Source organism: Aedes aegypti, chromosome 2, assembly GCF_002204515.2.
Source record: "Aedes aegypti strain LVP_AGWG chromosome 2, AaegL5.0 Primary Assembly, whole genome shotgun sequence".
In the NCBI taxonomy this organism is placed as follows: Eukaryota; Metazoa; Arthropoda; class Insecta; order Diptera; family Culicidae; genus Aedes; species Aedes aegypti.
Genome location: NC_035108.1, coordinates 87,652,603 through 87,677,152, shown reverse-complemented (window position 1 = coordinate 87,677,152; position 24,550 = coordinate 87,652,603). Strand labels below are relative to the sequence as shown.

The window sequence follows — 24,550 nt, the reverse complement described above, 5'->3', positions numbered from 1 at the left end:
CAGTGAATCGTAGATCTACACACACTTCGTTGTTTCCACTTTTGGTGAATTGGGACAAAATTGTCCTTGCTCCAAGTGATCTCACAATTGCTTGTAACTTTCCTTACAGGACATTTACCACACAATTCCCTTCACGGGAAGAGTGGACGTCTGGCTATTTGGAAAGAAGTATATCAAGCAATATAGTATGTTACACTGATGGCTCCCTTCTTGAAGGTAGAGCTGGTGCAGGAGTATATTCTCGTGAGCTAAGGCTGAATCAGTTTTACTCACTTGGTAGAAACTGCACCGTTTTTCAGGCGGAAATATTTGCTCTTATGTGTGGAGTGCAATCAGCACTCCAACAGCGCGTAATGGGTAAAGTCATATACTTCTGTTCAGATAGTCAGGCTGCTATAAAAGCTCTCGCTTCGGCCAACTCAAGGTCGAAGCTTGTCATCGCATGTCGAACTCAAATTGAGGAACTGAATTCAGTCAACTCTGTAAACCTTGTATGGGTACCTGGCCATTCTTCCATCGCTGGAAATGAATTGGCTGATGAGCTAGCTCGCGATGGAGCATCGCATGACTTCATTGGCCCTGAGCCGGCTATTCCAATTTCGAAGTGCTGGGTGAAGCTTCAGATAAACTCTTGGGCGGCAACTCAGCACAAGCAATATTGGAATAGTTTGGAGTCGTGTCGTCAAACAAAATTGTATATTACTGAGCCATCTCCAAAGGTGGCGAAGTATTTAACAAATCTGTCAAAGCAGAATTGCAGTCTCTTGGTCAGAGCGTTGACAGGCCACTGCCGACTCAACTATCACATGGCAAATATTCAGCGTGCTGACTCATTTGTGTGTGATAGTTGTGACTCCGATTATGGAACTTCGTATCACCTGATATGTAACTGTCCAGTTTTTGCGCAAATGCGATTCCAATTACTTGGTAAACACTTATTAAGTGAAACTGAATTCAGAAGCCTGAATCTTCAGGACATTCTGTTATTCTTAACCCGCTGTGGTAATGAGCTATAGGCTCTCTTTACGCTCATGCGTTTTGCAGTGCCCTTTTTAGGGCGCTGTTCGAACCCATTGTGGTATGGAGCTACATGCTCTCATTTCGCTTATGCGATCTTCCCTCTTCAAGGGACCCCACTCCTATTTCCTCCCATCTTTCCCTTCCCTTTCCTCTCCCATCGGGTAGATGATGAAATAGGCTCAAATATGGCGATGGCACAAATCTCCCAACTGGTGGGGAACGTGCCTTTGGAGCCGGCCTTCTGATACCTATTACGCGCACTTTTGGGATTTAATCATGTTGTTGAATATCCCGTATGCGTGGTGTCTTCGGAAGAGTAGTTCAGTAGGTCACGGGATGCGGTGGTCATTCTGATACGGAATTATGCCACCAGGCGGTGCTAGTGGGCATGGAATTTGTGTTTTGCGTAGCCTGACCAGTTAGAAAGATGACGTCAAAGTTGTTCAGTATCACAAGGGCTAACATAATTTGAGCCAAAAGTTTCGGTATTTTGCCACTAAAGCTCATATATAAGCAAACATAAGTCTCTACATGTGGTCCACGTCTAGCTATAAGAAGGATCTCTCATGCGTGCAGTTGTTCGAACAACAACAAGGAAAATGTGGGAGCCCAAAACCACGCTCCCTGGGGCCCTTCGGCTAACTCTAAACCTAGCCCTAAAGTATTATAAAATAAGGGATAATCAAGGGGCTCCTGTACATTGCTGATCCAAGTCTCCTCCAAAATGCTTGCCATGCTCATTTTTTTTGGGATCTTAGAAATTGTCAGACGCTTACAAGCAATGTCGAACTCTTAATATTATGAGAGATCCACACTGCCATGTTGGGACCTCTATAAGCTCGGGGCCCGGTGCGTACCGCACCCATACAATACCCCCCCCCCTATTTTCACACATATTACATGAATTATTGAAAAGAGGGAATATATCCACCAAAGAGTATATGAAAATTTCAAATGTTCTATTTAAAACATGGGTGAACACACGATTCACTTGTGTTCATGGAAAACTTATGATGATAAAGTTGTGATGTAAAAGCAATACAATGACAATAATAAAAATTGACGAAATTATATTTGGAATTCAAATTCATTCTCATGAGATAATGTTTTTCAGACTAGAGCTTTCAATCCAATAAGTTTAAAAGTAGAACAAAAAAGACATGTTTTTAAAATTATCTTTAAAAGCATGACTTTTTTGTCTTACTTTTGAGTTTGTGGCAAGCCATATGGTATCGTCTTTTCATGTTCTATAAGTTTGCCACCCTTGAATTTCATTGGAATTTGAAAACCAAGATCTACATAAGTTGTAGGGGAAATCTTCTGATATGTAAATTTACTGAAATCAAATTATGAAGCATACGTAGGTGTCGATTTAACCCAAAATGAAAGTGTGGATATAACTTCAGAGTGGATTTTTTTTTCAAAAGCTTCAGTAGCTTTCTAAAACCAAAAAACTATATTTACCTTCACGATTCATCTACGAAATAACGATTAATGATAATATTGGCTCACAACATTTAAATACTTTTGACATTTTCCTAGCAAAGGTAGAGTGTGGTAAAAACTGTATGAAAATTTGTTCACAATATGAAAAATCGGAGGGTGTTCGTTTTACCCAAACTATCCCTATACTAAAGTCGAAACCGACTAAAATGTCACTCATACTCCTTTGGCTTTGGACCTCTCTAGTGTACTCTTATATTTATATATCTAATATCACTCAAAGTTGCCTATGAAATCAGAAGAAAAAAAATAATAAATCATCAAATCTTATTTTTCAATTACAGAAATTATCTCAAACGGCTTTCAAATTTTAAACATTTGCAAAGAATCTTTTGTGTACCATTAGTCAAAGAAACTGGTTGACTTTTTTTTTCTGATACAAGAGCATTTCCTGGCTCATCTTAGATTTTCTTTATTTTTACACAAACTATACTGTATTCGTTGCATGCATGCTAACTATTATGGAAAAATAATAATAAGAAGTCGAATGATGTTTGCACGTGCAACAATATAATGGAGAATGTGCGGTATTAAAAAGAATATTCATTAAAAAAGAAAACAACTTTTCTGGATGTTGACTGTAATCTGAAGAACTTTTGTGAAATTTGGGCGAAAGCATTTCATTATTTATTAAGGGCATCAGCTTATTTATCAAAAAAATTTAAGAAAGTTTGCACACACATAAGTTTGAAAAGGTTGAATAAATAAAACTTGTTTTTCAAATGCATCACATCTAGTTTGTTGACCCAACAATAATATTTTGTCATGCTACCTATCATATTTTGTTATACAAACAAAAATGCAGCTCGATTTAATTTTTAGAGTGCAGCAATTTATCACTACGTGAAAATGTTTGAAGTGTTTAGTTTAACCAAAGACAAAAAAAATACTTCCATGTTTCTTGCGGTTGTCCAACATTTTATGGCACGTAAGGTACCGTCGTTGGGAATGAGATTTAGCTAAAAATGCGTAAGTCATGATTAGTTTTCAAACAACTTTTGAATTGAAATGATCCGCTGTATTCTCATATATTCATGGCTAATGTATTTGCAAATGCTGAACAAATAATTGAAATCCGTTTGTTTCCCTTTGAATAGGAAACGTATGGGAAATGGCGCAATCTCACCTTTTTGAGGGGGTGTCATTGGGCCAAGCAAACTACAATTGATACGCAACAAGAACAAATCGAGAGAATTATCTTCCGTTCAAATTTTCTAGAGCTCTCCAATAAAAAATTATGTGATAGACATGAATTTGAGATTCCAAAATAGTATTCATCCATCTAAAACTGAGATTTTCTATGAAACCCTAAAAGTGACAATTCAAAAAGCCCTTATTTTCAAGCTTTTTTCGAAGATTTATGCAAAATAAACTGCTAGCTCCAGAAATTTAATATTTTCAAGGTAACTGTAGATAACTTCAAGGAATCATTACTCCAACTACTTTGTGAGATATTTCAGATTATGCTTTGGCCTAATGTCACCCACTAAACCCAATGTCACCCCCGAGCAAAATCTAGAATGCCGTTAAAGTGTACTGCGATCTATCAAACTTGAAGTGGTACTATGGGGCTCTGCACAAAAATCATCCTCTCTCTTTCCCTCTACCATCAAATTTGTGAATATCAAGGCCAGTAAACGTCAAAATCCCATACATAATCAAAACAGTGCAAAGCCCCATTCTGAACCCGACTAGGGGAAGAGCACTTATTTTCGACCTATTCAAACGATTTTGACCTTCTTTGTATGAAAATCCGAAAATTGGTGCAGAATTCTTGTCGGTCGAAAATGAGTGTTTTTTTCTTATAATTTCTATGATTCAGCTGTTGTTTGAAAATGAGCTCAATTAGAAGCAGTAAGTATCAGTAAACATGATTTAAAAATTGAATATGTTCAATTAAATGAATAATTAAAAAATACACATATATTTCGGCAGGGCATTTCAAACACTTAAACTTGTCCTGGTTCCGTTTGGTTTAATCAATAGCTCCTTGTCAATACAAACAAGTCACCCGACCGGTTACCCCAATCCGTAAATATAATTATGAATGATTAATCTTAAATATATTCTAAATTCAAACTGAAATAGTATATTTTTTATCCTATTTTTTATTACTATTGAGAAAACTAACAACTTTGGGAAGCAACCTAACCTTAAGTTCTAAAATCTATGCTTATAAAAAAAATAAAACAAATCCACTACGGACACTCTTCTCCTTCATACTATTACGTCCTCACTGTGACAAGGCATGCTTCTCAGCTTAGTGTTTAATGAGAACTTTCACAGTTTATTAACTGAGAGCTTTCTTTGCCAAAGTGGCCATTTTTTCGCATTTCTATATATTGTGGCAAGTACGATTTTACTATGCCCAGGGAAATTAAGGAAATTTCCAATACGAAAAAATCCAGGACCGACCGGGAATCGAACTCAGACACCTTCAGCATGGCTTTGATTTGTAGCCGCGGAATCTAACCACTCAGCTGAATTCTTTCATAGAGTTAAAAAATGTACTCTTTCCAGTTAGAGCAAACCTGGTAACCTTACCCACGGGAGAATGCCTGGCTGGAAAAAATTGAATCGATGCTTTGCGGTCACTGATATTCGATATGAGCACTGACTGCGCAGAAGAATTTCTTGTCTTTGTTTGATTTAGGTACTGATGTTTCAAAGATGAAGTATTCTTTTCAAAACTGAAACACTGAAGAACGTGACTAACCCCTTTCAATTTTCGTGCAGCCCACATCGCCATGGTGACATAATTCCGTCCATCAATTGCAGATTATCGCAGCAATTTGTTTCGTTTACAAGTCAATTCGACTTCATATTCACTTTATTAGTTTTCCGTTCGGTCCATTCACATCCATTTCCCCCTTTTATTCGAGGCATCCACTCACATGTGGGATGTTTTTTTTCCGAGATTTACATTTGGGTTCGTCGGCTTGTTCGACAAATCACCAAAGCGTGCCGGAGGTTATTCGGTCCACCCACCCTACTGGAAGTGCGACCGCCTGCTTGCGGCACGTGCCAGAGTTTAATAAGAAAACAAATAAACTTTGGATTATTCATTGGCAACCTGTTGATGAGACCAACAGATAGGATTTTTATCAGCATTCTATTGTGATTGAATTCGATGTTGTTAGTGCATTGGTGTTAATGAAAATCAAACTGCAACTGTAGTGCGCATCGTTCTTTCTGCTCTCGGAAGTTTTTAAGACTACCTTAGGCAATAACACAGTACTTTGCAGTACTATTTGTCTACTATTGATCCCTTTTCGATTCTTGTTGGAACCCGTTCGATTTTTCGTCGCACCCTTTAGCGACAGCTAGTGGTGGTAATCCTTTTCGGACTTCGTCTTGAGAAGAAGCGTTTATAGAAGGTCGCTTCTTTTTTCGTTGCTGCTACAAACAAAAGGAAGAGTGAATTTCTGAATTCACAACTTCATTCAAAAATCCGTGATTTAAAACTGTCTCTAAATATGGTAAAAATGGTACAAAAGAATGCGCTCTTTCTTCCAAGGGTGAATTGGTTAATGTTGATATAATTAGAATTAAAATTTTACGTTGCAATCAGGATTTGCTTTTTTTTTTTTCTAAAAATGTACTTAGGTGAACTCTTTTTCAAGATGGTATTTAAAAGTTTCAAAACACAAAATCTGTCAATGCTCAACATAGGAAAGATAAATGACAATCGATTCCATAACAAAAAGGTTACTACTCTTAAAAATGCCTCACAGATTGCATAAAGTACACATAGGCATGAATAAAACGATTTTTAAATTCGAACGATTTGTATTGCCAAATTTAATATTTTTTAAAGTGTTTACAAGCCGTCTTATTCAACATTCAACTGAGATTGCTCCGGTAAACCCTGAGCAAACACCAGCAACATTATCGGGACATAAATCAATCAATGAAAGCCCACTTCATCTGGGTGCGCTCTGTAGTCGGGTCACGTCTCTGAAAACAAAAATCCTGCTCCGATGACGACGCTTGAACCACACTGAAAGAGTCTTACAAAAATATCTTCCTCCATCAATAGTGCCCCAAAAGTTGCTGCAGGCAAATCTGCTTCCAATATTTCAAGGTTGCTTATCTCCCCAGTCTTAACCGGATCATGCAGATGGGTTGCTGTACTTCGGTTCTTGCAGTAGTCAAAGATTGCTCCCGAAAAACCACAGAAGATGAACTTTTCCAATCAACCCAATTATCGCACAGGGAACTTCTCTCCTTTGCTTTAGCATGCAGATAGCAACCACTAGCCGGTATCAGCTTCAAAAGATTGCTCCAACTATCATAGTTTACGTGTAATGAACCGTATCCGTGTGTGTAATTAGGATGTAGCCTGGAGGAAACTTTCGTATTTGCTGCCGGGCACAATTGGGCTTTTATGGAAAAACTTTATCCTTGATATGGAAATTTCGCACCAATTTCTGAGCTGATTGTTATCTTTCACTTCGCATAGGGGCAAGGTGTCTACCACATTTAGAATTCCGATGATTTCAGCCAAATCGATCGTTTTGGAAAATCCGGAGCTCAAATCGAAAATTGGCTACCCCCTGTCTATATGTATATGACACGACCGACCACGTGGTGATGGTTCATGGGGGAACAAAGCAAACTGCAGGGGATTTTTGTGATTCGATTTTTATGATGTCATTATGCTTTTATGAGCTTGCTTTCTTTCTCTGGTGTCTCGTTGATTGCTCCGGTATTTGAAGGGAGAAAAGTCAGACGGGAGAAGATGACGGCGACTAGGGATGGCCATTTGAGCTCCCTCCGATGGGCTATATTGGAACGATTTGTTTGATGATTTGATTGCTTTCCGAGCCGTAGGTGGTCATTTCCAGGATCAGTAGCCGTTTTGGTTGGCAGTTAATTGTCCACATCGACTGCTACATAGGAGTTAATTGAGTCAGTAATTCCAGTTTGCGGATGGTGCAAATAGTTTCGGATTACAGCCGCATTTTTTCAAATAGCAAATCTCAATTGAAGTAATTAATGGAGTAATTTTTCATTAGCTATTTGAACTCTCCATTGTGGAACAATGACGGGAAAATCCTCCTGCGTCAAATTAATGAATATCGTCACTAATCACCGACAGATTAAAGTAACATGACATAATTCCTTTGCATCCCGGACCACAAATTTATAACCAAGTCTCATTTACATAAACATGATATGTGACTGTTTTCTTGTAATCCTTTCCTTGCCCCAAGGCATCAAATCATTTTCCTTAAACAAAGGGCTAGCTCTTCCATCCGAGACTCTTGTAATGACTGTCTTGTGAGAAACCTGTTCCATTTCGTCTAGCAAATCTTACCCGTAAGTCCGCAATGACATGTGCTGCGTTCTCCGGGATGAGGTGGTGACAGACCGACGATGACGACAAAAGTCCGACTATGGTCCAGAATGGTCAGTCTTGAAGAGCAAGAAACTGCGGGCTTGGCCACAAATTGATTTGCTTGGCATGAGAAATTTATACTTAACACCGAGTGAGAGAGTTGTATAGTCTTGACCACTATTATCAACCCCAGTCAAAATCCAATAAAATATAGAAGCCACCATTCAGCGGCCACAGTAGAAATGAGAAAGACATCGGACTCGACAGATGGTTTCGTGTAGCTGGTTTGACACTATGCTTTTAGCATTTCATTAGATGTCAGGAAAATCGATAGTTATACGTGCTTGCTACCCAAGCATTGTACGTATACCATTCTGTTGGCTATCTTTGCAACGTTTACGAATCTGTACCTTTGTCGAAGTGGACACAAACACGATGGCTCTACACAAACGATTGTAGACGTCTGGGTAATGTTTGTATGTACTTGCAATTTTATCTCACCTTGAAAAATTATATGATGCACGACGAACATTAGGAACATTTACTATTTTCGACTCTAACATTTAAAACTGAGAACAATTTATTGAACATTTTTTTCATATTTCCTCTCTTCTTCGTCTCTAGCTATCTTCCTATCTTCCTATTTTTCTATCTCCCTTTCTTCATATCTTCCTATCTTCCTATCTTACTATTTTCCTATCTTCATATCTTTCTATCTTCCTATCTTTCTCTCTGGGTGGTAAATGACTGGACAATGCGTACCATTGGTACTCCGCGTACCTGAAGGTATAAAATAGACCCTATTTGTAGTCCTTAGCCTCTTGTCCAGTAACCCCTATTCCTACCTCCCCGTGGTGCCACCTGGGGTACGAGTAACCGAAGAGAAGATCGGGTAGCCAACCCTGGTGAGACCTTGGTCGTATGCTGACAAGGAAGGGGGACTCTTCTCTTCTGAGGGTGTAGCTTATCAGAGCGTCTGTTCTCCATGATAGGGGTGGCTCAAAACAGCGTCTGTTCTCCATGTTAGGAGCAGCTGATCATCGTCCTAGTGCCAGCGTGGGACTCTAAACAGTGCTGTGCACGATGATCCTCCGACGATACAGGGGGTTGGTGCAGGCTCTAAAAGCCAGCCGTAAAAATCATTAGTACATGAAGCATACAATGTGAATTCGTACCGGAACAATCGGCTTAGACCCAGGCATTGAAAACGGACTAACGATTGGAAACTCAGATCATGGAACTGTAAGTCTTTCAATTTCTTGGGAAGTACCCGCATTCTTTCAGAATTATTGAGGGTCCGCAAGCTCGACATCGTAGCGCTGCAGGAGGTTTGCTGGAAAGGGTCGACGGTACATACGTATAGTGATGGACATACTATCCACCAGAGCTGCGGCAACAGACATGAGCTGGGCACAGCTTTTACCGTGATAGGCGAAATGCAGAGGCGCGTGATTGTGTGGTGGCCAATCGAGAACAGAATGTGCAAGTTGAGGATCAAAGGCCGTTTCTTCAATATCAGCATAATCAACGTGCACAACCCTCACCTAGCAACCTAGATCTCAACGCTCAGGTTGGCCAGGAGGAGGAATTTAGACCGATTATAGGAAAGTTCCGGGCTCACCAACTTACGAACGAAAACGGCCTTAGACTGATTGATTTCGCCGCCTCCAAAAACATGGCCATACGTAGTACCTATTTCCAGCACAGCTTCCCGTATCGGTACACCTGGAGATCACCCGAACAGACTGAATCGCAAATCGACCATGTTTTGATTGATGGAAGACACTTCTCGGACATTATCGACGTCAGAACCTATCGCGGCGCAAACACGGGACCACTACCTAGTGACGGTTAAAGTGCGCCAACGACTCTCCGTTGTGAACAACATTCGGTACCGACGCCCGCCACGGTACAATCTGGAACGACTCAAGCTACCCGATGTCGCAACTGATTACGCGTAAAGCCTTGAAGCAGCGTTGCCGGAAGAGGGAGAGCTCACCGAAGCCCCTCTTGAGGACTGCTGGAGTAGTCTCAAAGCAGCCATTGGGTTCGTGGAAGCAAATCGACGGAACGGTTGGTTCGACGAGGAGTGTCAGACGGTTTTGGACGAGAATAATGCAGCGCGGGCGATGATGCTGCAGCAAGGCACCCGTCAAAACGTGGAACGATACAAACAGAAGCGAAGACAGCAAACCCATCTATTCCGGGATAAAAAGCGCCGCCTGGAAGAGTTGGAGTGCGAAGAGATGGAGCAGCTGTATCGTTCTCAAGAAACACGAAAGTTCTACAAGAAACTAAATGCATCCCGCAAAGGCTTTGTGCCGCGAGCCGAAATGTGCCGGGATAAGGATGGAGGTATCTTGACGGACGAACGTGAGGTGATTGAAAGGTGGAGGCAGCACTACGATGAACACCTAAACGGCGCAGAAGAAGAAGAAGATCAAGACAGCAGGAGGAATGGCTTCATCAGTACGGCGGATGGAGGAGACGTGCCAACTCCCACAATAGGTGAAGTTAAGAATGCTAAGTAGATGAAAAAACGAATTTAGTACTATACCATTTAATTCCACTACAGTTTGTATCCTTCGACAGATACGCGTATTTCGACCTCAGTTGAGGCGAAATACGCGTATCTGTCAAAGGATACAAACTCTAGTGGAATTAAATGGTATAGTACTAAATTCGTTTTTTCATCTACTTATAGGTATTCTACTAAACAGCTCGAAGATTTATTATTAAGAATGCTGTCAAACTGCTCAAGAACAACATAGAAACTAATGAGGATGGTATTGGAGCAGAACTTATTAAAATGGGCCCGGACAGGTTGGCCACTTGTCTGCACCGATTGCTAGCCAGGATCCCTGAGATACAGAACAGCTAACGGAGGAGATGAAGGAGGGAGTAATATACCCAATATACAAAAAGGGTGAAAAGTCAGAATGTGACAACTATCGAGTGATCACCATTCTAAGCGCAGCCTATAAAGTGCTCTCCCAGATCATCTTCCGCCGCCTATTGCCACTGGCAAGTAGATTTGTGGAAAGTTATCAAGCCGGTTTTGTGGACGGGCGATCGACGACAGACCAAATCTTTATGTGGCGGCAGATCCTTCAAAAGTGTCGCGAATATCATGTCCCTATTCACCACCTTTTCATAGATTTCAAAGCGGCCTATGATACCATCGACCGCGAAGAGCTATGGAAGATTATGGACGAGAATGGTTTTCCCGAGAAACTGACTAGACTGATCAAGGCAACGATGGATAGTGTACAGTGCTGTGTGAAGATATCGGGCGCAATATCGGACCCGTTTGAAACACGCAAAGGACTTCGACAAGGCGATGTTTTTTCCTGCCTCCTGTTCAATATTATCGGAAGAACGTTCCAGGTGGTTTCTGCATAGTATACCAGGCTGGATTGAAGGTAAATATGTCGAAGACGAAATATTTGCTGGCTGGAGGAACCGAGCGCGATAGAGCTCGCATCGGCAGACGCGTGATGATCGACGGGATGAGTTCGAGGTGGTGGACGAATTTGTCTACCTCGGTTCATTGATAAGATCGGATAACAACTGCAGCAGAGAAATTCGAAGACGTATCATTGCCGGAAGTCGTGCTTACTATGGACTCCACAAGACCTTGCGGTCTGGTAAACTTCTCTTCAGTACTAAGTGTACCATGTACAAGACGCTGATAAGACCGGTAGTCCTCTACGGGCATGAGACGTGGACAATGCTCGAAAAGGACCTGCAAGAGCTAGGCGTTTTTGAACGACGTGTGCCTCGGACGATCTTTGGCGGAGTATGTGAGAACGGCGTATGGAGGAGAAGAATGAACCACTACGGTAAACCCAGTATCCAGAAAGTCGTCAAAACTGGAAGGGTACGTTGGGCGGGACACGTTGTGAGAATGCCTGACAACAATCCCGCAAAAATCGTGTTCACCTCAAATCCGGCCGGTACAATACGAAAGGGAGCGCAACGAGCTAGGTGGTTTGACCAAGTGGAGCAGGATCTTGGAAGTGTGGGGCGATCGAGAAATTGGAGGTTAGCAGCCATGGATCGAATTAGTTGGTGTAACATTGTGGCGCAGGTATGTCTTGAAGGACGTAGAGCCAGCAAAAATAAAGTAAGTATATTCCTATCTTCCTATCCTCGTATCTTCATGTCTTCCTATCTTCCTATCTTCCTATCTTCCTATCTTCCTATCTTTCTATCTTTCTATCTTTCTATCTTTCTATCTTTCTATCTTTCTATCTTCCTATCTTCCTATCTTCCCATATTCTTATCATTATACCTCCCAATTTTCTTATCCTCATATCTTGCTATTTATTTATTTATATATATTTTTTTATTATTCATATAAATTTTAATATATCATTCAATGGTTTGATTATAAATGTCCCAAATATTTTGACTCGGGAAATCCATACCCGCGTAGATTTCAAACCGGTAGCCTTTTTGTCATGAACATCCGAAGATAACGAAACCAAATGGGCGAGAAAATCAATCCGATAACCCAATACACATTCGGTGTCAGAGGAAGAACTCTCCCCTGTCAAGATCAAAAAGTCAACCCCGAAAAGAGAGAGAGAGAGAGAGAGACCATCACAAGACAATATAAAAGCATTAGTTACATTATTATCCTTTTTAGATTAGATACACCATCTGTAAACATTGCGTGCGGGGTCTTCCCTTGCCTCATCGGATTTTTTCGCCCATTCCGGGCAGTGGTGGTGGGAAGCGTAGTAAAGTGATTTATCGCCAGTTTGCCACCACGCAAAGCATTGTAAAGGGATCTAGGGGTAAAATGCGCTACAGCCATATCTACAAAATAAAATATATTTTAGTAACAGTCGATCATATGGTGACTGTATCAATGTTAATGCCTTTCAAGGAAAAAAAATAATCTCAATTTCGACATAAAAAAATAAATGATTTCGACAACCTTAGAAGTAAATGACGTGCGGAAAAATGCTCCACAAAAACCTTAACCCAAACAAGACACAGAACGTGCGTTATTCCCCGCTGTTTCGGAAATCGTTGACTGTTGTTTCATTTCTTTTGAATTTAATATCTTAGAAATGATTAAATCCTTCCTAAGGGGCCTTCCTCAGCAGAGTGGTTAGATTCCGCGGCTATAAAGCAAAGCCATGTTAAAGTTGTCTGGGTTTGATTCGCGGTCGGTCCAGGATCTTTTCGTAATGGAAATTTCCTTGACTTGCCTGGGCATCGTACTTACCACACGATATACAAATGCAAAAATGGCAAGTTTGGCAAAGGAAGCTCTCAGTTAATAACTGTAGAAGTGCTCATAAGAACACTAAGCTGAGAAGCAGGCTCTATCCCAGTGAGGACTAATGTCAAGAAGTAGAAGAATATATGACTGAATCCAGCAACTGTTTTCAGTAATTGCAAGCCTATTTATGCAACTTTTGTGTAAACCCACGTAGAATAAAGCTTCCGACGAAATTAACAGTTGAAATCGAGTTTTTCCTTAGGGGAAGCATATTACTCCGTCTTCCCTAAAAAGAGCAGACAGCATAAGACGAGGGGTAAATTTTATGTAAAATCATTGCGCTCCATTAGGGGCTGCGCGTGATTTCCATCACATGCCATTCATCGTATGTACGCAAGGATCAACAGCAGCACCGGGCTTCGAATGGTAGAGACACCGGAAGATGGGTCGATGCGGTGCGGAAAATTTCGTGGCCGAAGAACGTATTTATAGGTGTGGTGTCATAAAAAAACAGCTGATTTTTATTTCACTTTTGCTGCAATCAATATTTCAATTCACATTTCCCGGGACGGCTATGACCTGCTAGTTAGTTATCATGCCTTCTGAATCAGTGAATGAATTTGGTTAAAGTGTTCGCTGATAGGAGGTCATGATTTTTTTTTTCAAATTCTTTATTGGTAGTACAAACATTACATTCATTTATCTTAAATCTAGCTTTTCGTGTTAGAAAACACTATCATATTAAGTAAAATTAAATTAAGCATTGATGACCATTTTGTTAACAACATATTACATTTCATTTGCCGTAGCAAAATTTTACAAGTGAGTTAATTTTACCTGATTATCAGAAAGCTTCCGGTCAGTGAAAAGTTAGCCTCACACATGTTGGGGACTGCTGGTCTTCAATCGTAAACAACCTAATTTACTGGAAAATCCGCAATATCTATAAAAGTTATCAATTTATAACTTCATCCTATCGGAACAGCCCATCGAGCACTACAACTCCATTTAAAAGATCCACAAAATTGGTCGTAAAAATCATTCTAGACCACTGTGCGATTTTTTTTTTCATACACGTCAAAAATCATAATTATAGAACATATAAAATTTGTAATACATATATAATTCGAATTGAAATTAAAAACTACCGAAATTTATTGCAAAATTAATCAAATTCATGATCATACAACGTAAAGGATGAATGTCAACATAGACAAATGTAATGACAAGATATCCGGAAGATATGAAAAAAAATACGTGTATCTCAGTTGATTTTTACGAGATCACCATATTTACGATTGCTCCAGATTCTCTAAAGAGCTTTATAGGTCACCTATATCCCAGAACAATTCCAATCATCCATTATGTTTAGTAATTGATTTCTAATATGTTTGAAAAAGAAAATCGCAGTGATCTAGGATGTTTTTCACGAAATGACTATTTTTACGGATGTTCCGGATCTTCCAGAGGCCGTTATTGTGACCACCTAGGTCCATGAACAATTCAAAAAATCTATTGCGTTCTATAATAAGGAATTCTGATGAGTTTGCAAAAAAAAAAAAAACGCAGCTGTCTTGGATTATTTTCATGAATTGACCATTTTTACGAATATCCAGATTATCCACCGAAGAACCACGTTGTTTACCATCGAAGCCAAGTATTCGACAACATGTAAGAGACGATTCCTGTACTAAACGGCACCTGTCTGAAAAGATTCGGGTCACTTACCAACGAGTTCATTCAAAACCCAGAGCTACTTGATCAGATTTTAGTGAAAAACAAGAAAAACATACACTTAACAAAAACGGGGATGGGTTCAGCGGGGTGGCAGCGACTCTTAAAACTAGTATAACTATTTCCTTCTAATAAAAGCCAAAAGTTCCGAAAATCGGTTGTAGCATTGCTGAGAACGAGCATTTTGAAATTTGTAGTTTTATTCTGAAAATTTTCGTTTAAAATTAACGTAACGCGACACCATAATTTTGCACCTAGTGTAACTTTTAGAAGAATGGTCCGATTTTAAATCTTTTTTTTATGGAAACACATATCTTGACAAGAAGGAAGAGAATCCAAAATACGAAAGTTCTATAGTAAGTATTTATTTTACAATGTCATAAATTAGGCAATTATCGTAACGCGACACCATAATAGTGTGACTATTCGATAAAATACGTTTTCAAAAAAACAATAATTCGTTTGAAAATATTAAACCCGCACATAACAATGTCATCAAATACCCTTCTAGTTGACGGATAAGACAGTCGTATTACACTTGATAAACTATGATACAGGGCTTTTAGAAAAATGTTGTTAAATGTCGCAATTTACCACCATAAATTATATAAACTTTATAAACTTTTCAGGTAGGTTTTTCATGGTATTTTCAATCAAAGTTATGTTTTTTATACAATTCAACATATTGTCTTTCATGTTCTGCATAGCTTTGAAAATATTTCAGAGTTTGAAATTTTGATATCTTGGCGTAGATGTGCATGAAATGTGTCTAAAGTTTGTGCTGTGACTGCTGACCATGGCAACGAAACGAACGTCGCGCAAAGTGTCGAATGTTTACAACACTGTATTCGCCTATGTTCTTAAAATATCAAATAATATTATATCGCATTGAATGTTATTCTCATCAGCTTGAGCGTCACTGTTCCTCGTCACATAACACGATGGACGTTTAGAATTTACCTGCCATCAGTAAAAACCCCGAAACTATACCGAATAATTGCCACACCTACCTGGACACGCGACTCGGTCAGCCCGATCCGCATGGCGATTTCCTCCCGCATGAAGATGTCCGGATAGTGCGTCTTGGAGAAGCACCGTTCCAGTTCGTTCAGCTGAGCCGGTGTAAAGCGAGTTCGATGCCTCTTCTGTTTGCCATTTTTGTCGATATTCTAGGGGAGAGTAAGAAAAATTCATTTACTTGGATGGAGCGGACCGGGCGGAACCCAGCGGCAGGACGCTAAGCTACATTTACCTGATCCTGGAGGATGTTGTGCGGTTCGCAGAGGCCACCCCCACTTCCTCCGCCGGTCGACCCTCCGCTGTTCACGTGCAATCGATTTCCGTTGCTGTCCGAACTGGCCGAGTTTGGAACCGGGCCAAAACCGTTGCCACCGTGTAGCGAAGTGATGCCCGCCTTTGGCAGGTCGCACTCTTTTGGCCCTGGAAGAAAAATGACATAGAACAGAAAGCCAAATGGTAAAACTAATTGCTTTTATTGATTTTTATGTTCGATTGTCGAGTTTGGTAATGAATAGTCAAACATCGTTAATTAGTTAAAGCCAGGGGGCGGATCCATCTTCCGTAGATATACCATTGAAGAGAGCGAACGCCAATCGAGATGGCACCATCAGAGTGCACACTCGATTCTCATTACTTTAATGTCAAGCTATTCCGGATATGGCACTGTGGGCCAGAAATCAAAATTTCACGACAATATAGAATTATCTCATTTTAATTTCTCATTATTCAGAACATGTGTGGCTTTATACCGATAATTTTTTTCGATTTATGTCAGTATTTAATTGAAATTTATGAAGTTCAGTTTTGAGCAAAAAACTCAATCGTGTCAAATTAAATGATTTGGGATCATTTATTCGAGTATAAACGATCTTTCCTTAGGTCAATAGCCCCTTCAATATTGACTCATTGAGGGTTTACGTTAAATAAGGAATATTTGCTGATACATAAAGTATAAAATAAATCGGTTTGGTGACAAAACTTCGAAAGACAAAACGTTGGATTCGTGCCAAAAATGAACTGTGTTAAAATCGTTTAGGCACTATACCATCATGCAGTTGTATATCAGCAAAATATAGCACAAAAGATTGAACGAAAATAATAACAACTACCAAAAATCTAAACATTACACATACTTTGCAACTGGATTAAATGGACAAATTGATGTGAAATTTTCGAAAAAGTTACACGTCTTCTCGGTGAGAATCGAACTCACGACTCTTTGTTCTCTAGATAGGGCGCGTTACCCCTACGCCACGAGAGGAATGATGGACGCAGAAGTAAACCTGAATTCGATTTCAGCTCAACAATAAGAAAATAATAGTCATTATATGCAGCATCAATTGGCTAGGTCAGACTCTATCAATAAAGAATACTGGGAAAACGTTAGGATCGTTTGAAATTACTTTCAGGAAAATCAACAGTATAAGTGTGTTGTTTTTGATTTTTTTTTAAATGTTAATTGAAGGGACCATCGAGTTAGGGAGGTATAGAGTTACAGAAAACAAAACCAGTGCAACTACGATCCTAGGGATAATCGAGTTAGCCATGGAAATCAACTTTTACTATGGTTCTCGAACTTTAATATCTGGCCCATAGTGCATGGGCTATCACCAACAGACGACTCTTGACAATGGATGTGAACAAAACGAGAATGCATTTTACACGTTTCGATTTTCCTGAAATTTTCCAACTTTACAGCTATGCCAAATGCGCGTGACACTGGCAGACACTTGTTCTCTACCTTCTTCCTCTGCAATCCAACAACTATAAGCGACGAAATTTTACTTTACGATAAATGCAGTTCCCTCCCCCCGCACAAAATTCCACCTGTAAACTCAACATTCGCTTTTCGGAGCACAGGTGGGAGGATTTCAACCATTTCCTGCCACCGGGGCCATCGCATCAGGTCACGTACGGAGAACGTTCATCTACATAAAACGTGGCAGCATAAAATAGGTTTTAATAAAATTAAATTAAACATTATCACCGCTTTCAACGGTTTCATTTTAAACCTTTGGCCATGCCGGCCTGGCTCCAATCTGGTATTGGAGGTAGAGCCGAATAAAAAGGGACCATTTGGACGAGGGGTTGTCGCCATTATTCCATGCTCGAAAGCGTTCGGTGTCTGGAAGGGCGTTCACAATTGGTACAGGTTTTGACACCTTTTGGTTGAAAATGGGATGCTTTAATTCAAATAGTTTTTAGCCTATATTAAGGACTGTGACGAAATTGATTTGTAAATTTCAAACCATGATAGGGCGATTTACGGCTTCGGCACCATTCGGCTATTATCGGCTATTAAATTTTATTTTTGTATCAAAACAGTATTTTTGCATCAAAACACATCAATGGAAATATTCAGATGATTCTTTGTTCTGGCAGCTTCCCGCTGACGAGATTTTTGAGATGGATCAAACAATTTCGCCAGAGATGTAATCAATTCGAATACAGGCAAGAGATGCGTTGTAAAAACGTTTCCAAAAAGATTTTAATAAGTTTGTCGGTGTGAATCGATAGAGGATTGAGCATCGCATAAGTGTAAACAGACAAACACGTAATTTGTCTGCTGATGTCCCAGAAAATTACAAAATAAGCGCGGCACCGGCTTAGACTGCCGAGAATACGTAAGCTACCCTATATAAATTTTAAACCAATGCAACTATACATACACTTCTTTATTGTACCGTTTCATAAGCAGTTATCTTAAAAATATGTCGAACGTATAAATAATGCTATTTTTATTTTGTTTATTTTTGTAAATAGATCAAAACGAGCTTTTCAATCTCGATCAATTATCAGAAAATGTCAAGCATCCGCATCGTTTAATATAGAAAAAATGGTCAAATACTATTGTGTATTTCCATACAAATCCAGGGTCTTAAGGGTGTTTGTTAAAAATTAGAATGCTTTAAATACCTTTTTGCAATTTCTCATCGTAATACGCTGATTTTCATCACGCCAATCTGTCATGAAACGGCCTACTTTCCTGCACTGATGTATGCAGTGCGGGAATAGTCATTACGCAACTGAAATCAGTGCTGTAATGATTCATTACGCAACGCTTTCTCATCACGTAACTGTTTTGAGTTGCGTAATGAATCATTACATAACCATTTTTCAGAAGTTGTAAAATGATGATTAACGCATTCCGATATTATTTCTGACACCCTCAAGTGGTCTTCTACGAAATTGCAAAAAATGTTGTACGTAACTCGTTGCAGAACTTGATTTTTACAGCACTCGTCGTAATTATAAATTTACGACTCGTGCTGTAAAAATTATCATTCTGCAACATGTTCCGTAAACTACTATTCTGTAATTAATGTAAAGAGCGTATTTTTTTCTCTCCAAGAGAAGTGTTCTCTGGATCTCCTAAAAATCATGTTTCATGTTTCTTGTCGCTCGGGTGCTGTCAGTTTAATCGAAGATGGCGTCGAAACAGCAAGCACTCCACGAGCGTGTTGTACGCTTTTCAGCTCCCTCAATTTTTTACGGCGACAGCGACAAACAATCGCCGCGGTTTCGCTGATGTTTCACTGCATGTACAGTTTTATGAGCGCACCCAGGGCCAAATTTACAAATGTGGGGCCCGGGGGCCACTGTCATGTGGAGGCCCTTTTCCCAAAAAACATATTTCATTTAACTTTGTACAGAAAACAAAAATTTTCAACACAAAATTAATTTGACGATTTTTTTCTTATTGGTACCTTAATTAAAATTATGCTTATTCTAATTCTGTTTTAATATTCAAGTTGTTGAGCATACAGATTTATTCAACTGATTTGAGTTGAAGAAATTGGTGTAGGGCTGGTAGCAAGTACTACACAGATAAAATTCCAATGTTGTATAAACTGAGAAACACCGCTAGCGCATGACGGCTCACCATAGTAGCATATCCGAAAGAACTTGAATCTATTGTGAACCAGAGCTACAGGTCCAAAGCCTTGATAAAGGTGGATGGTTGTGATGGCTATGACCGTGGTCATCATGTAAAGAACAAACGGACATTGCTGTATCGTGTCGCAACCCTGGTTAGGTGGCCTATCGAAGACTCTTCACCAACCAAGAAAGGCAAAAGTAGAGCAAACGGATTGATTTTACGGCAACAGACCCGGCAACGAATAAAGGACAACGATTGGAAAGTTGGATCTTGGAACATGAGAACTTTGAATGAACCCGCGCGTGTTGGGCTCTTGGCTCGTGAACTGCGGAATATCGGCGTGAACGTGGCAGCTATCCAGGAAATACGCTGGCCGAGAACCGGAGAACGCGAATTCCGAGCGATGGACCCCATCGCCAACACTTCATTCAAGTACCACATCTACTACAGCGGTGGCAACAGAGCAGAACATGGAGTTGGCTTCATAGAAATTGGGAAGCAGATGAAGCGAATTATTCGGTGGAAACCGGTAAGCGACCGAATCTGTGTGTTGAGAATGAAGGGCAAGTTCTTCAACTACAGCCTAATCAGCATATATGCGCCAACGAACGATGAGCCCGATGACATGAAGGATGAGTTCTATGAGAGCCTAGATAAGGCCTACGGAGAGTGCCCAAAACAAGACGTCAAGATAGTCATCGACGACGCAAATGCGCAGATCGGGAAAGAAGATTTCTTCCGACCCGTCATTGGAACGGAAAGCCTTCATTCCGTTACCAATGATAATGGCCGGCGGCTAGTAACTTCGCTGCTGCTAGAGGGATGGCAATCAGCAGTACCTACTTCGCACGAAAGAATATCCGCAAACACACCTGGCGACACCCGAGTGGCGATACCTGGTCCCAAATAGTCACCGTGCTGGTTGATGAGCGACATTTCTCAGATGTCATGGATGTCAGGACCTTCCGAGGCCCTAATATCGACTCGGATCATTATCTCGTTGTAGCTAAAATTCGGGCGCGGTTATCCAGCGTCACGAATTCCACGACAAACAGAACGCTGCGCTTCAATATACAACGCTTGTCGACTGATGGGGTAGCTGCGCAATACCGTCAGCAACTAGACGAGAAGTTGGGAAGAATCAACTTTGCTGGAGACGTCGACAGCCTGTGGGACCCTATCCACGAAGCTGTGAAAACAACGGCGTGGGAAGTGATCGGCACTGGTCAACGACGAAGACGAAACCACTGGTTCGATGAAGAGTGCCAGAGAGTGACAGACATGAAGAATGTTGCCAGAAGCCGTATGCTTGTGGCCGGTACCCGACAGAACAGAGAGCGGTACAGGGTAGCGAGAGCCGACGAAAAGCGAATCCACCGCAGAAAGAAAACGCAGCACGAAGAAAGTGTGGTAGCTGACGCTCAAGAAAGCATGAACCGGAATGTTATGCGGAGATTCTATGCAACGGTCAATGGTGCGCGGCACAATACCGTACCAGTGCCCGCTATGTGCAATGATCGAGAAGGGAATTTGCTGACCGATAAAACGGCGGTGGCTGCCAGGTGGAAGGAGCACTTTCAGCAATTGTTGAACGGTGGAAATGGAAATGTAGCAAGGAACAGGATGAACATAAATGACGACGATCAAGCTGTGGACCCACCGACCATAGGAGAGGTTAAAAAGGCTATCAGCAAATTCCGGGAGAATAACTTGCAGACTCACCATCTGTTTATTGATTTCAAGGCGGCGTACGACTCAGTGAAAAGAAATGAGCTTTGGCAGGTAATGTCTGAAAATGGTTTTCCGGCGAAATTTATTAGGCTGATACGTGCTACGCTGGATCGTTCGAAATCAAGTGTTCGGATCGCAGACGAGGTGTCAACCTCGTTCGTGACGTTAGACGGATTGAAGCAGGAAGACGCACTTACGAATTTACTGTTCAACATTGCAATGGAGGGTGCTATTAGGAGATCTGGCGTGCAGAGAAATGGCACTATTATCACAAGGTCGCACATCCTCCTTGACTTTGCGGACGATATAGACCTAATTGGAATTGATCGCAGGTCAGTGGAAGAGGCCTTCGTGCCTTTGAAGAGGGAGACAGCGAGGATAAACTATTAATTCTACCAAAACGAAGTACATGGTTACAGGTAGAGATAGAGTCAGGCATGGTGATGTAGGTGCTGAGGTAGTGTTCGATGGGGATGTGTTTGAAGTTGTTAAAGAATTTGTTTATCCGGTACGACGTTTCCCGCGAAGTGAATAGACGTGTTGCGGCTGCGAATAGGGCCTTTTACGGACTACGTAACCAGCTTAGGTCCCGCAGCTTACAAACGGAAACAAAATTCGTCCTGTATAAAACATTGATTCTTCCGGTGGCTCTCTACGGGCACGAAGCGTGGACGTTGAAAGAGTCAGACTGGAAAGCTCTCGATGGTTTTGAGCGTAATGTGCTGCGGACAATACTCGGTGGGAAACTCGAAAATGGTGTGTGGCGCAGACGCATGAATCACGAGTTGTATCAAGTGTACAAAGATGCGAATATTATCAATCGTGTAGAATACGGCAGACTTCAGTGGGCTGGTCACTTAGTGCGAATATCGGAAGAAAGAATTGCGAAAATAATATTCAGCAGGGAACCAGGTAGAGGTCGGCGGCTTCGGGGAAGACCACGAATACGCTTGCTGTACGCAGTGGAAGAGGACCTGGCGACCTTAAACGTTCGGGGCAACTGGAGAAGTTTCGCCCAAGACCGACGAAGATGGAGCTTTACAATACGCCCGGCAATGGCGTGACGCTACGCTGTAGCCATCAAGGTATCAAGGTAGGTATAAACTGATACATAGAGTAAAAATAAACCAAATTCATCTAATTTTACGGCATTTCATTTAGTTTTCAACCAAAGATGCTTGAATGTTACATGGTCGTGTAAATTTAAGGTGCATTTGATTTAAATGAAAAAGCGATTTATCGTCGACATTTCAGTTTATATTGATGCTCCAAATATGTGCATGAAAATAAACTGGAATTTACAACATATTTTTAGCTGTGTAGAAACTTGGTCTCTTTTTTATGTGTCCCCGATGTTTTATTTTCTGATATTTGGATTGCAGTGAATCCTGATACAAAATTCTACAGATTGCAGAGGCAAATTCAAAGACTTGGCTATTCAACAGGGTTTTCAAGGCATTCGTCTTACATGTCTCGAGGAAATCTTCTAGTAATTTATCCAGAAATTTCATCTGGAATTCTTTGGTTAGAGGATTTTCTCCAGGAAATCTTAGAGCACTCCAACGCTCAGGGATTACCGCGTTTCGTTCTTCTTCTTCTTCTTTCTGGCGTTACGTCCCCATTGGAACAGAGCCTGCTTCTCAGCTTAGTGTTCTCATGAGCACTTCCACAGTTATTAACTGAGAGCTTACTATGCCAATGACCATTTTTGCATGCGTATATCGTGTGGCAGATACGAAGATACTCTATGCCCTGGGAAGTCGAGAAAATTTCCAACCCGAAAAATCCTCGACCGGTGGGATTCGAACCCACGACCCTCAGCTTGGTCTTGCTGAATAGCTGCGCGTTTACCGCTACGGCTATCTGGGCCCCAACCGCGTTTCGTTTCCAAAGACTATACTCAGGAGTTTAGGAGTTCCTCCAGATATTTTTTCACTAATCCTTCAACCGAGTTCAAGTTGTTATTCTAGGAGATATGACAAATATTTTTTTAAGATGTTCTCAACCTATATCTTGGAGGATATACTACGGAAATTGATGAAGAATCACCGGAAACTCCTTGGGGACTTTGGACTTCCATAAAAAATTCTAAACGAATCATTAAAGAAATATTTGATGGAATCACTAAGGTAATTTTCATGGTTATCCATGGAAAAATACAGGTTATATTCTTGAGGTACCGAAACAAAGGATTTCCTTAGAAAAATGCTCCACGAGAAGTAATCACTTAATGAACATCTGGAGAAATCTTCGGACTAAGCTCTGAATCTTTCGGAAAAGAACTGAATTCTCACGAAATTCCTAGAGAAAATCATGAAAAGATACAAACAGTAATACTGTCGGAAAGACACGAGGAATTACAAAAAAAAACAAGTTCTGGCCTTATTCTATGATGATTAATCAAACTCTTAGCTTATAGTTCCTATCAGATTACGTTTTGTTTTTCGGTCTCCTCTTTGATCCATTTTCGGTCTCTTTTTGTTTCCAGTCTGATCCCTTCTTGGCCTAATTCTTCAAGCTAAATGTCTTAAAAGTTCCTATATTCAAGACACTTAAAGACGACCAGCATTGCAGTGTGATCGATAGTCATTTTCAAAATTAATATTAAATAATTTAGTTCTATTACTTAATCTGCTGATCTATAAATTGCATTCGAACTTTGTCTTAAACTTTGTTGTTACAGTTGGAAATGTCACGTTAAAAAAATCGTTAGGAATTTAAGCAAAAGGAATAACCTCTGTTTGTTTCTCAAAATTGTTTTTCAATCTTTCTTAATCATCTTGTTTCTCATGAAGTCAACAAAATTTTATTCTTTATGTTCTAATATTTTGTTTTTTAGAGTTTATTTGCATTGATTTCGCCCATTATAGCGGATTTTTGTAAATAAATTGAAGCTTTCAAATTATATTATACGATTCAAGAAAGAATGTGCTATTACATTGATTCTAATTATTCAGCCCCCTCCCCCGTAAATGCGGCCCTAAGCGAACCTAAGCCACGGAGGCGCGATTTCACTACGATTTTCGTCGCATTTGTCTAAATAGTATCATATAAGAGTGCTTGCAGCGATTTGATTTGGGGGAGC

At 40.4% G+C, this 24,550-nt stretch overlaps 1 protein-coding gene across 4 annotated transcripts in view; it reads right to left on the bottom strand.

Annotated features, from left to right (window-relative positions):
- Nucleotides 1-24,550, bottom strand: part of LOC5571834 (homeobox protein orthopedia) — a 160,963-nt gene that overhangs the window by 90,011 nt on the left and 46,402 nt on the right. For 3 of the 4 annotated variants that reach the window (XM_021841466.1, XM_021841467.1, XM_021841468.1), the window contains exons 2-3: nucleotides 16,087-16,274; nucleotides 15,845-16,003 (exon numbers count right to left, since the gene is read on the bottom strand). In XM_021841466.1, coding sequence (XP_021697158.1) covers nucleotides 15,845-16,003; nucleotides 16,087-16,274 — 347 coding nt within the window. The remainder of the gene's footprint in view (nucleotides 1-15,844; nucleotides 16,004-16,086; nucleotides 16,275-24,550) is intronic. The other variant, XM_001659915.2, reaches the window with a different exon arrangement.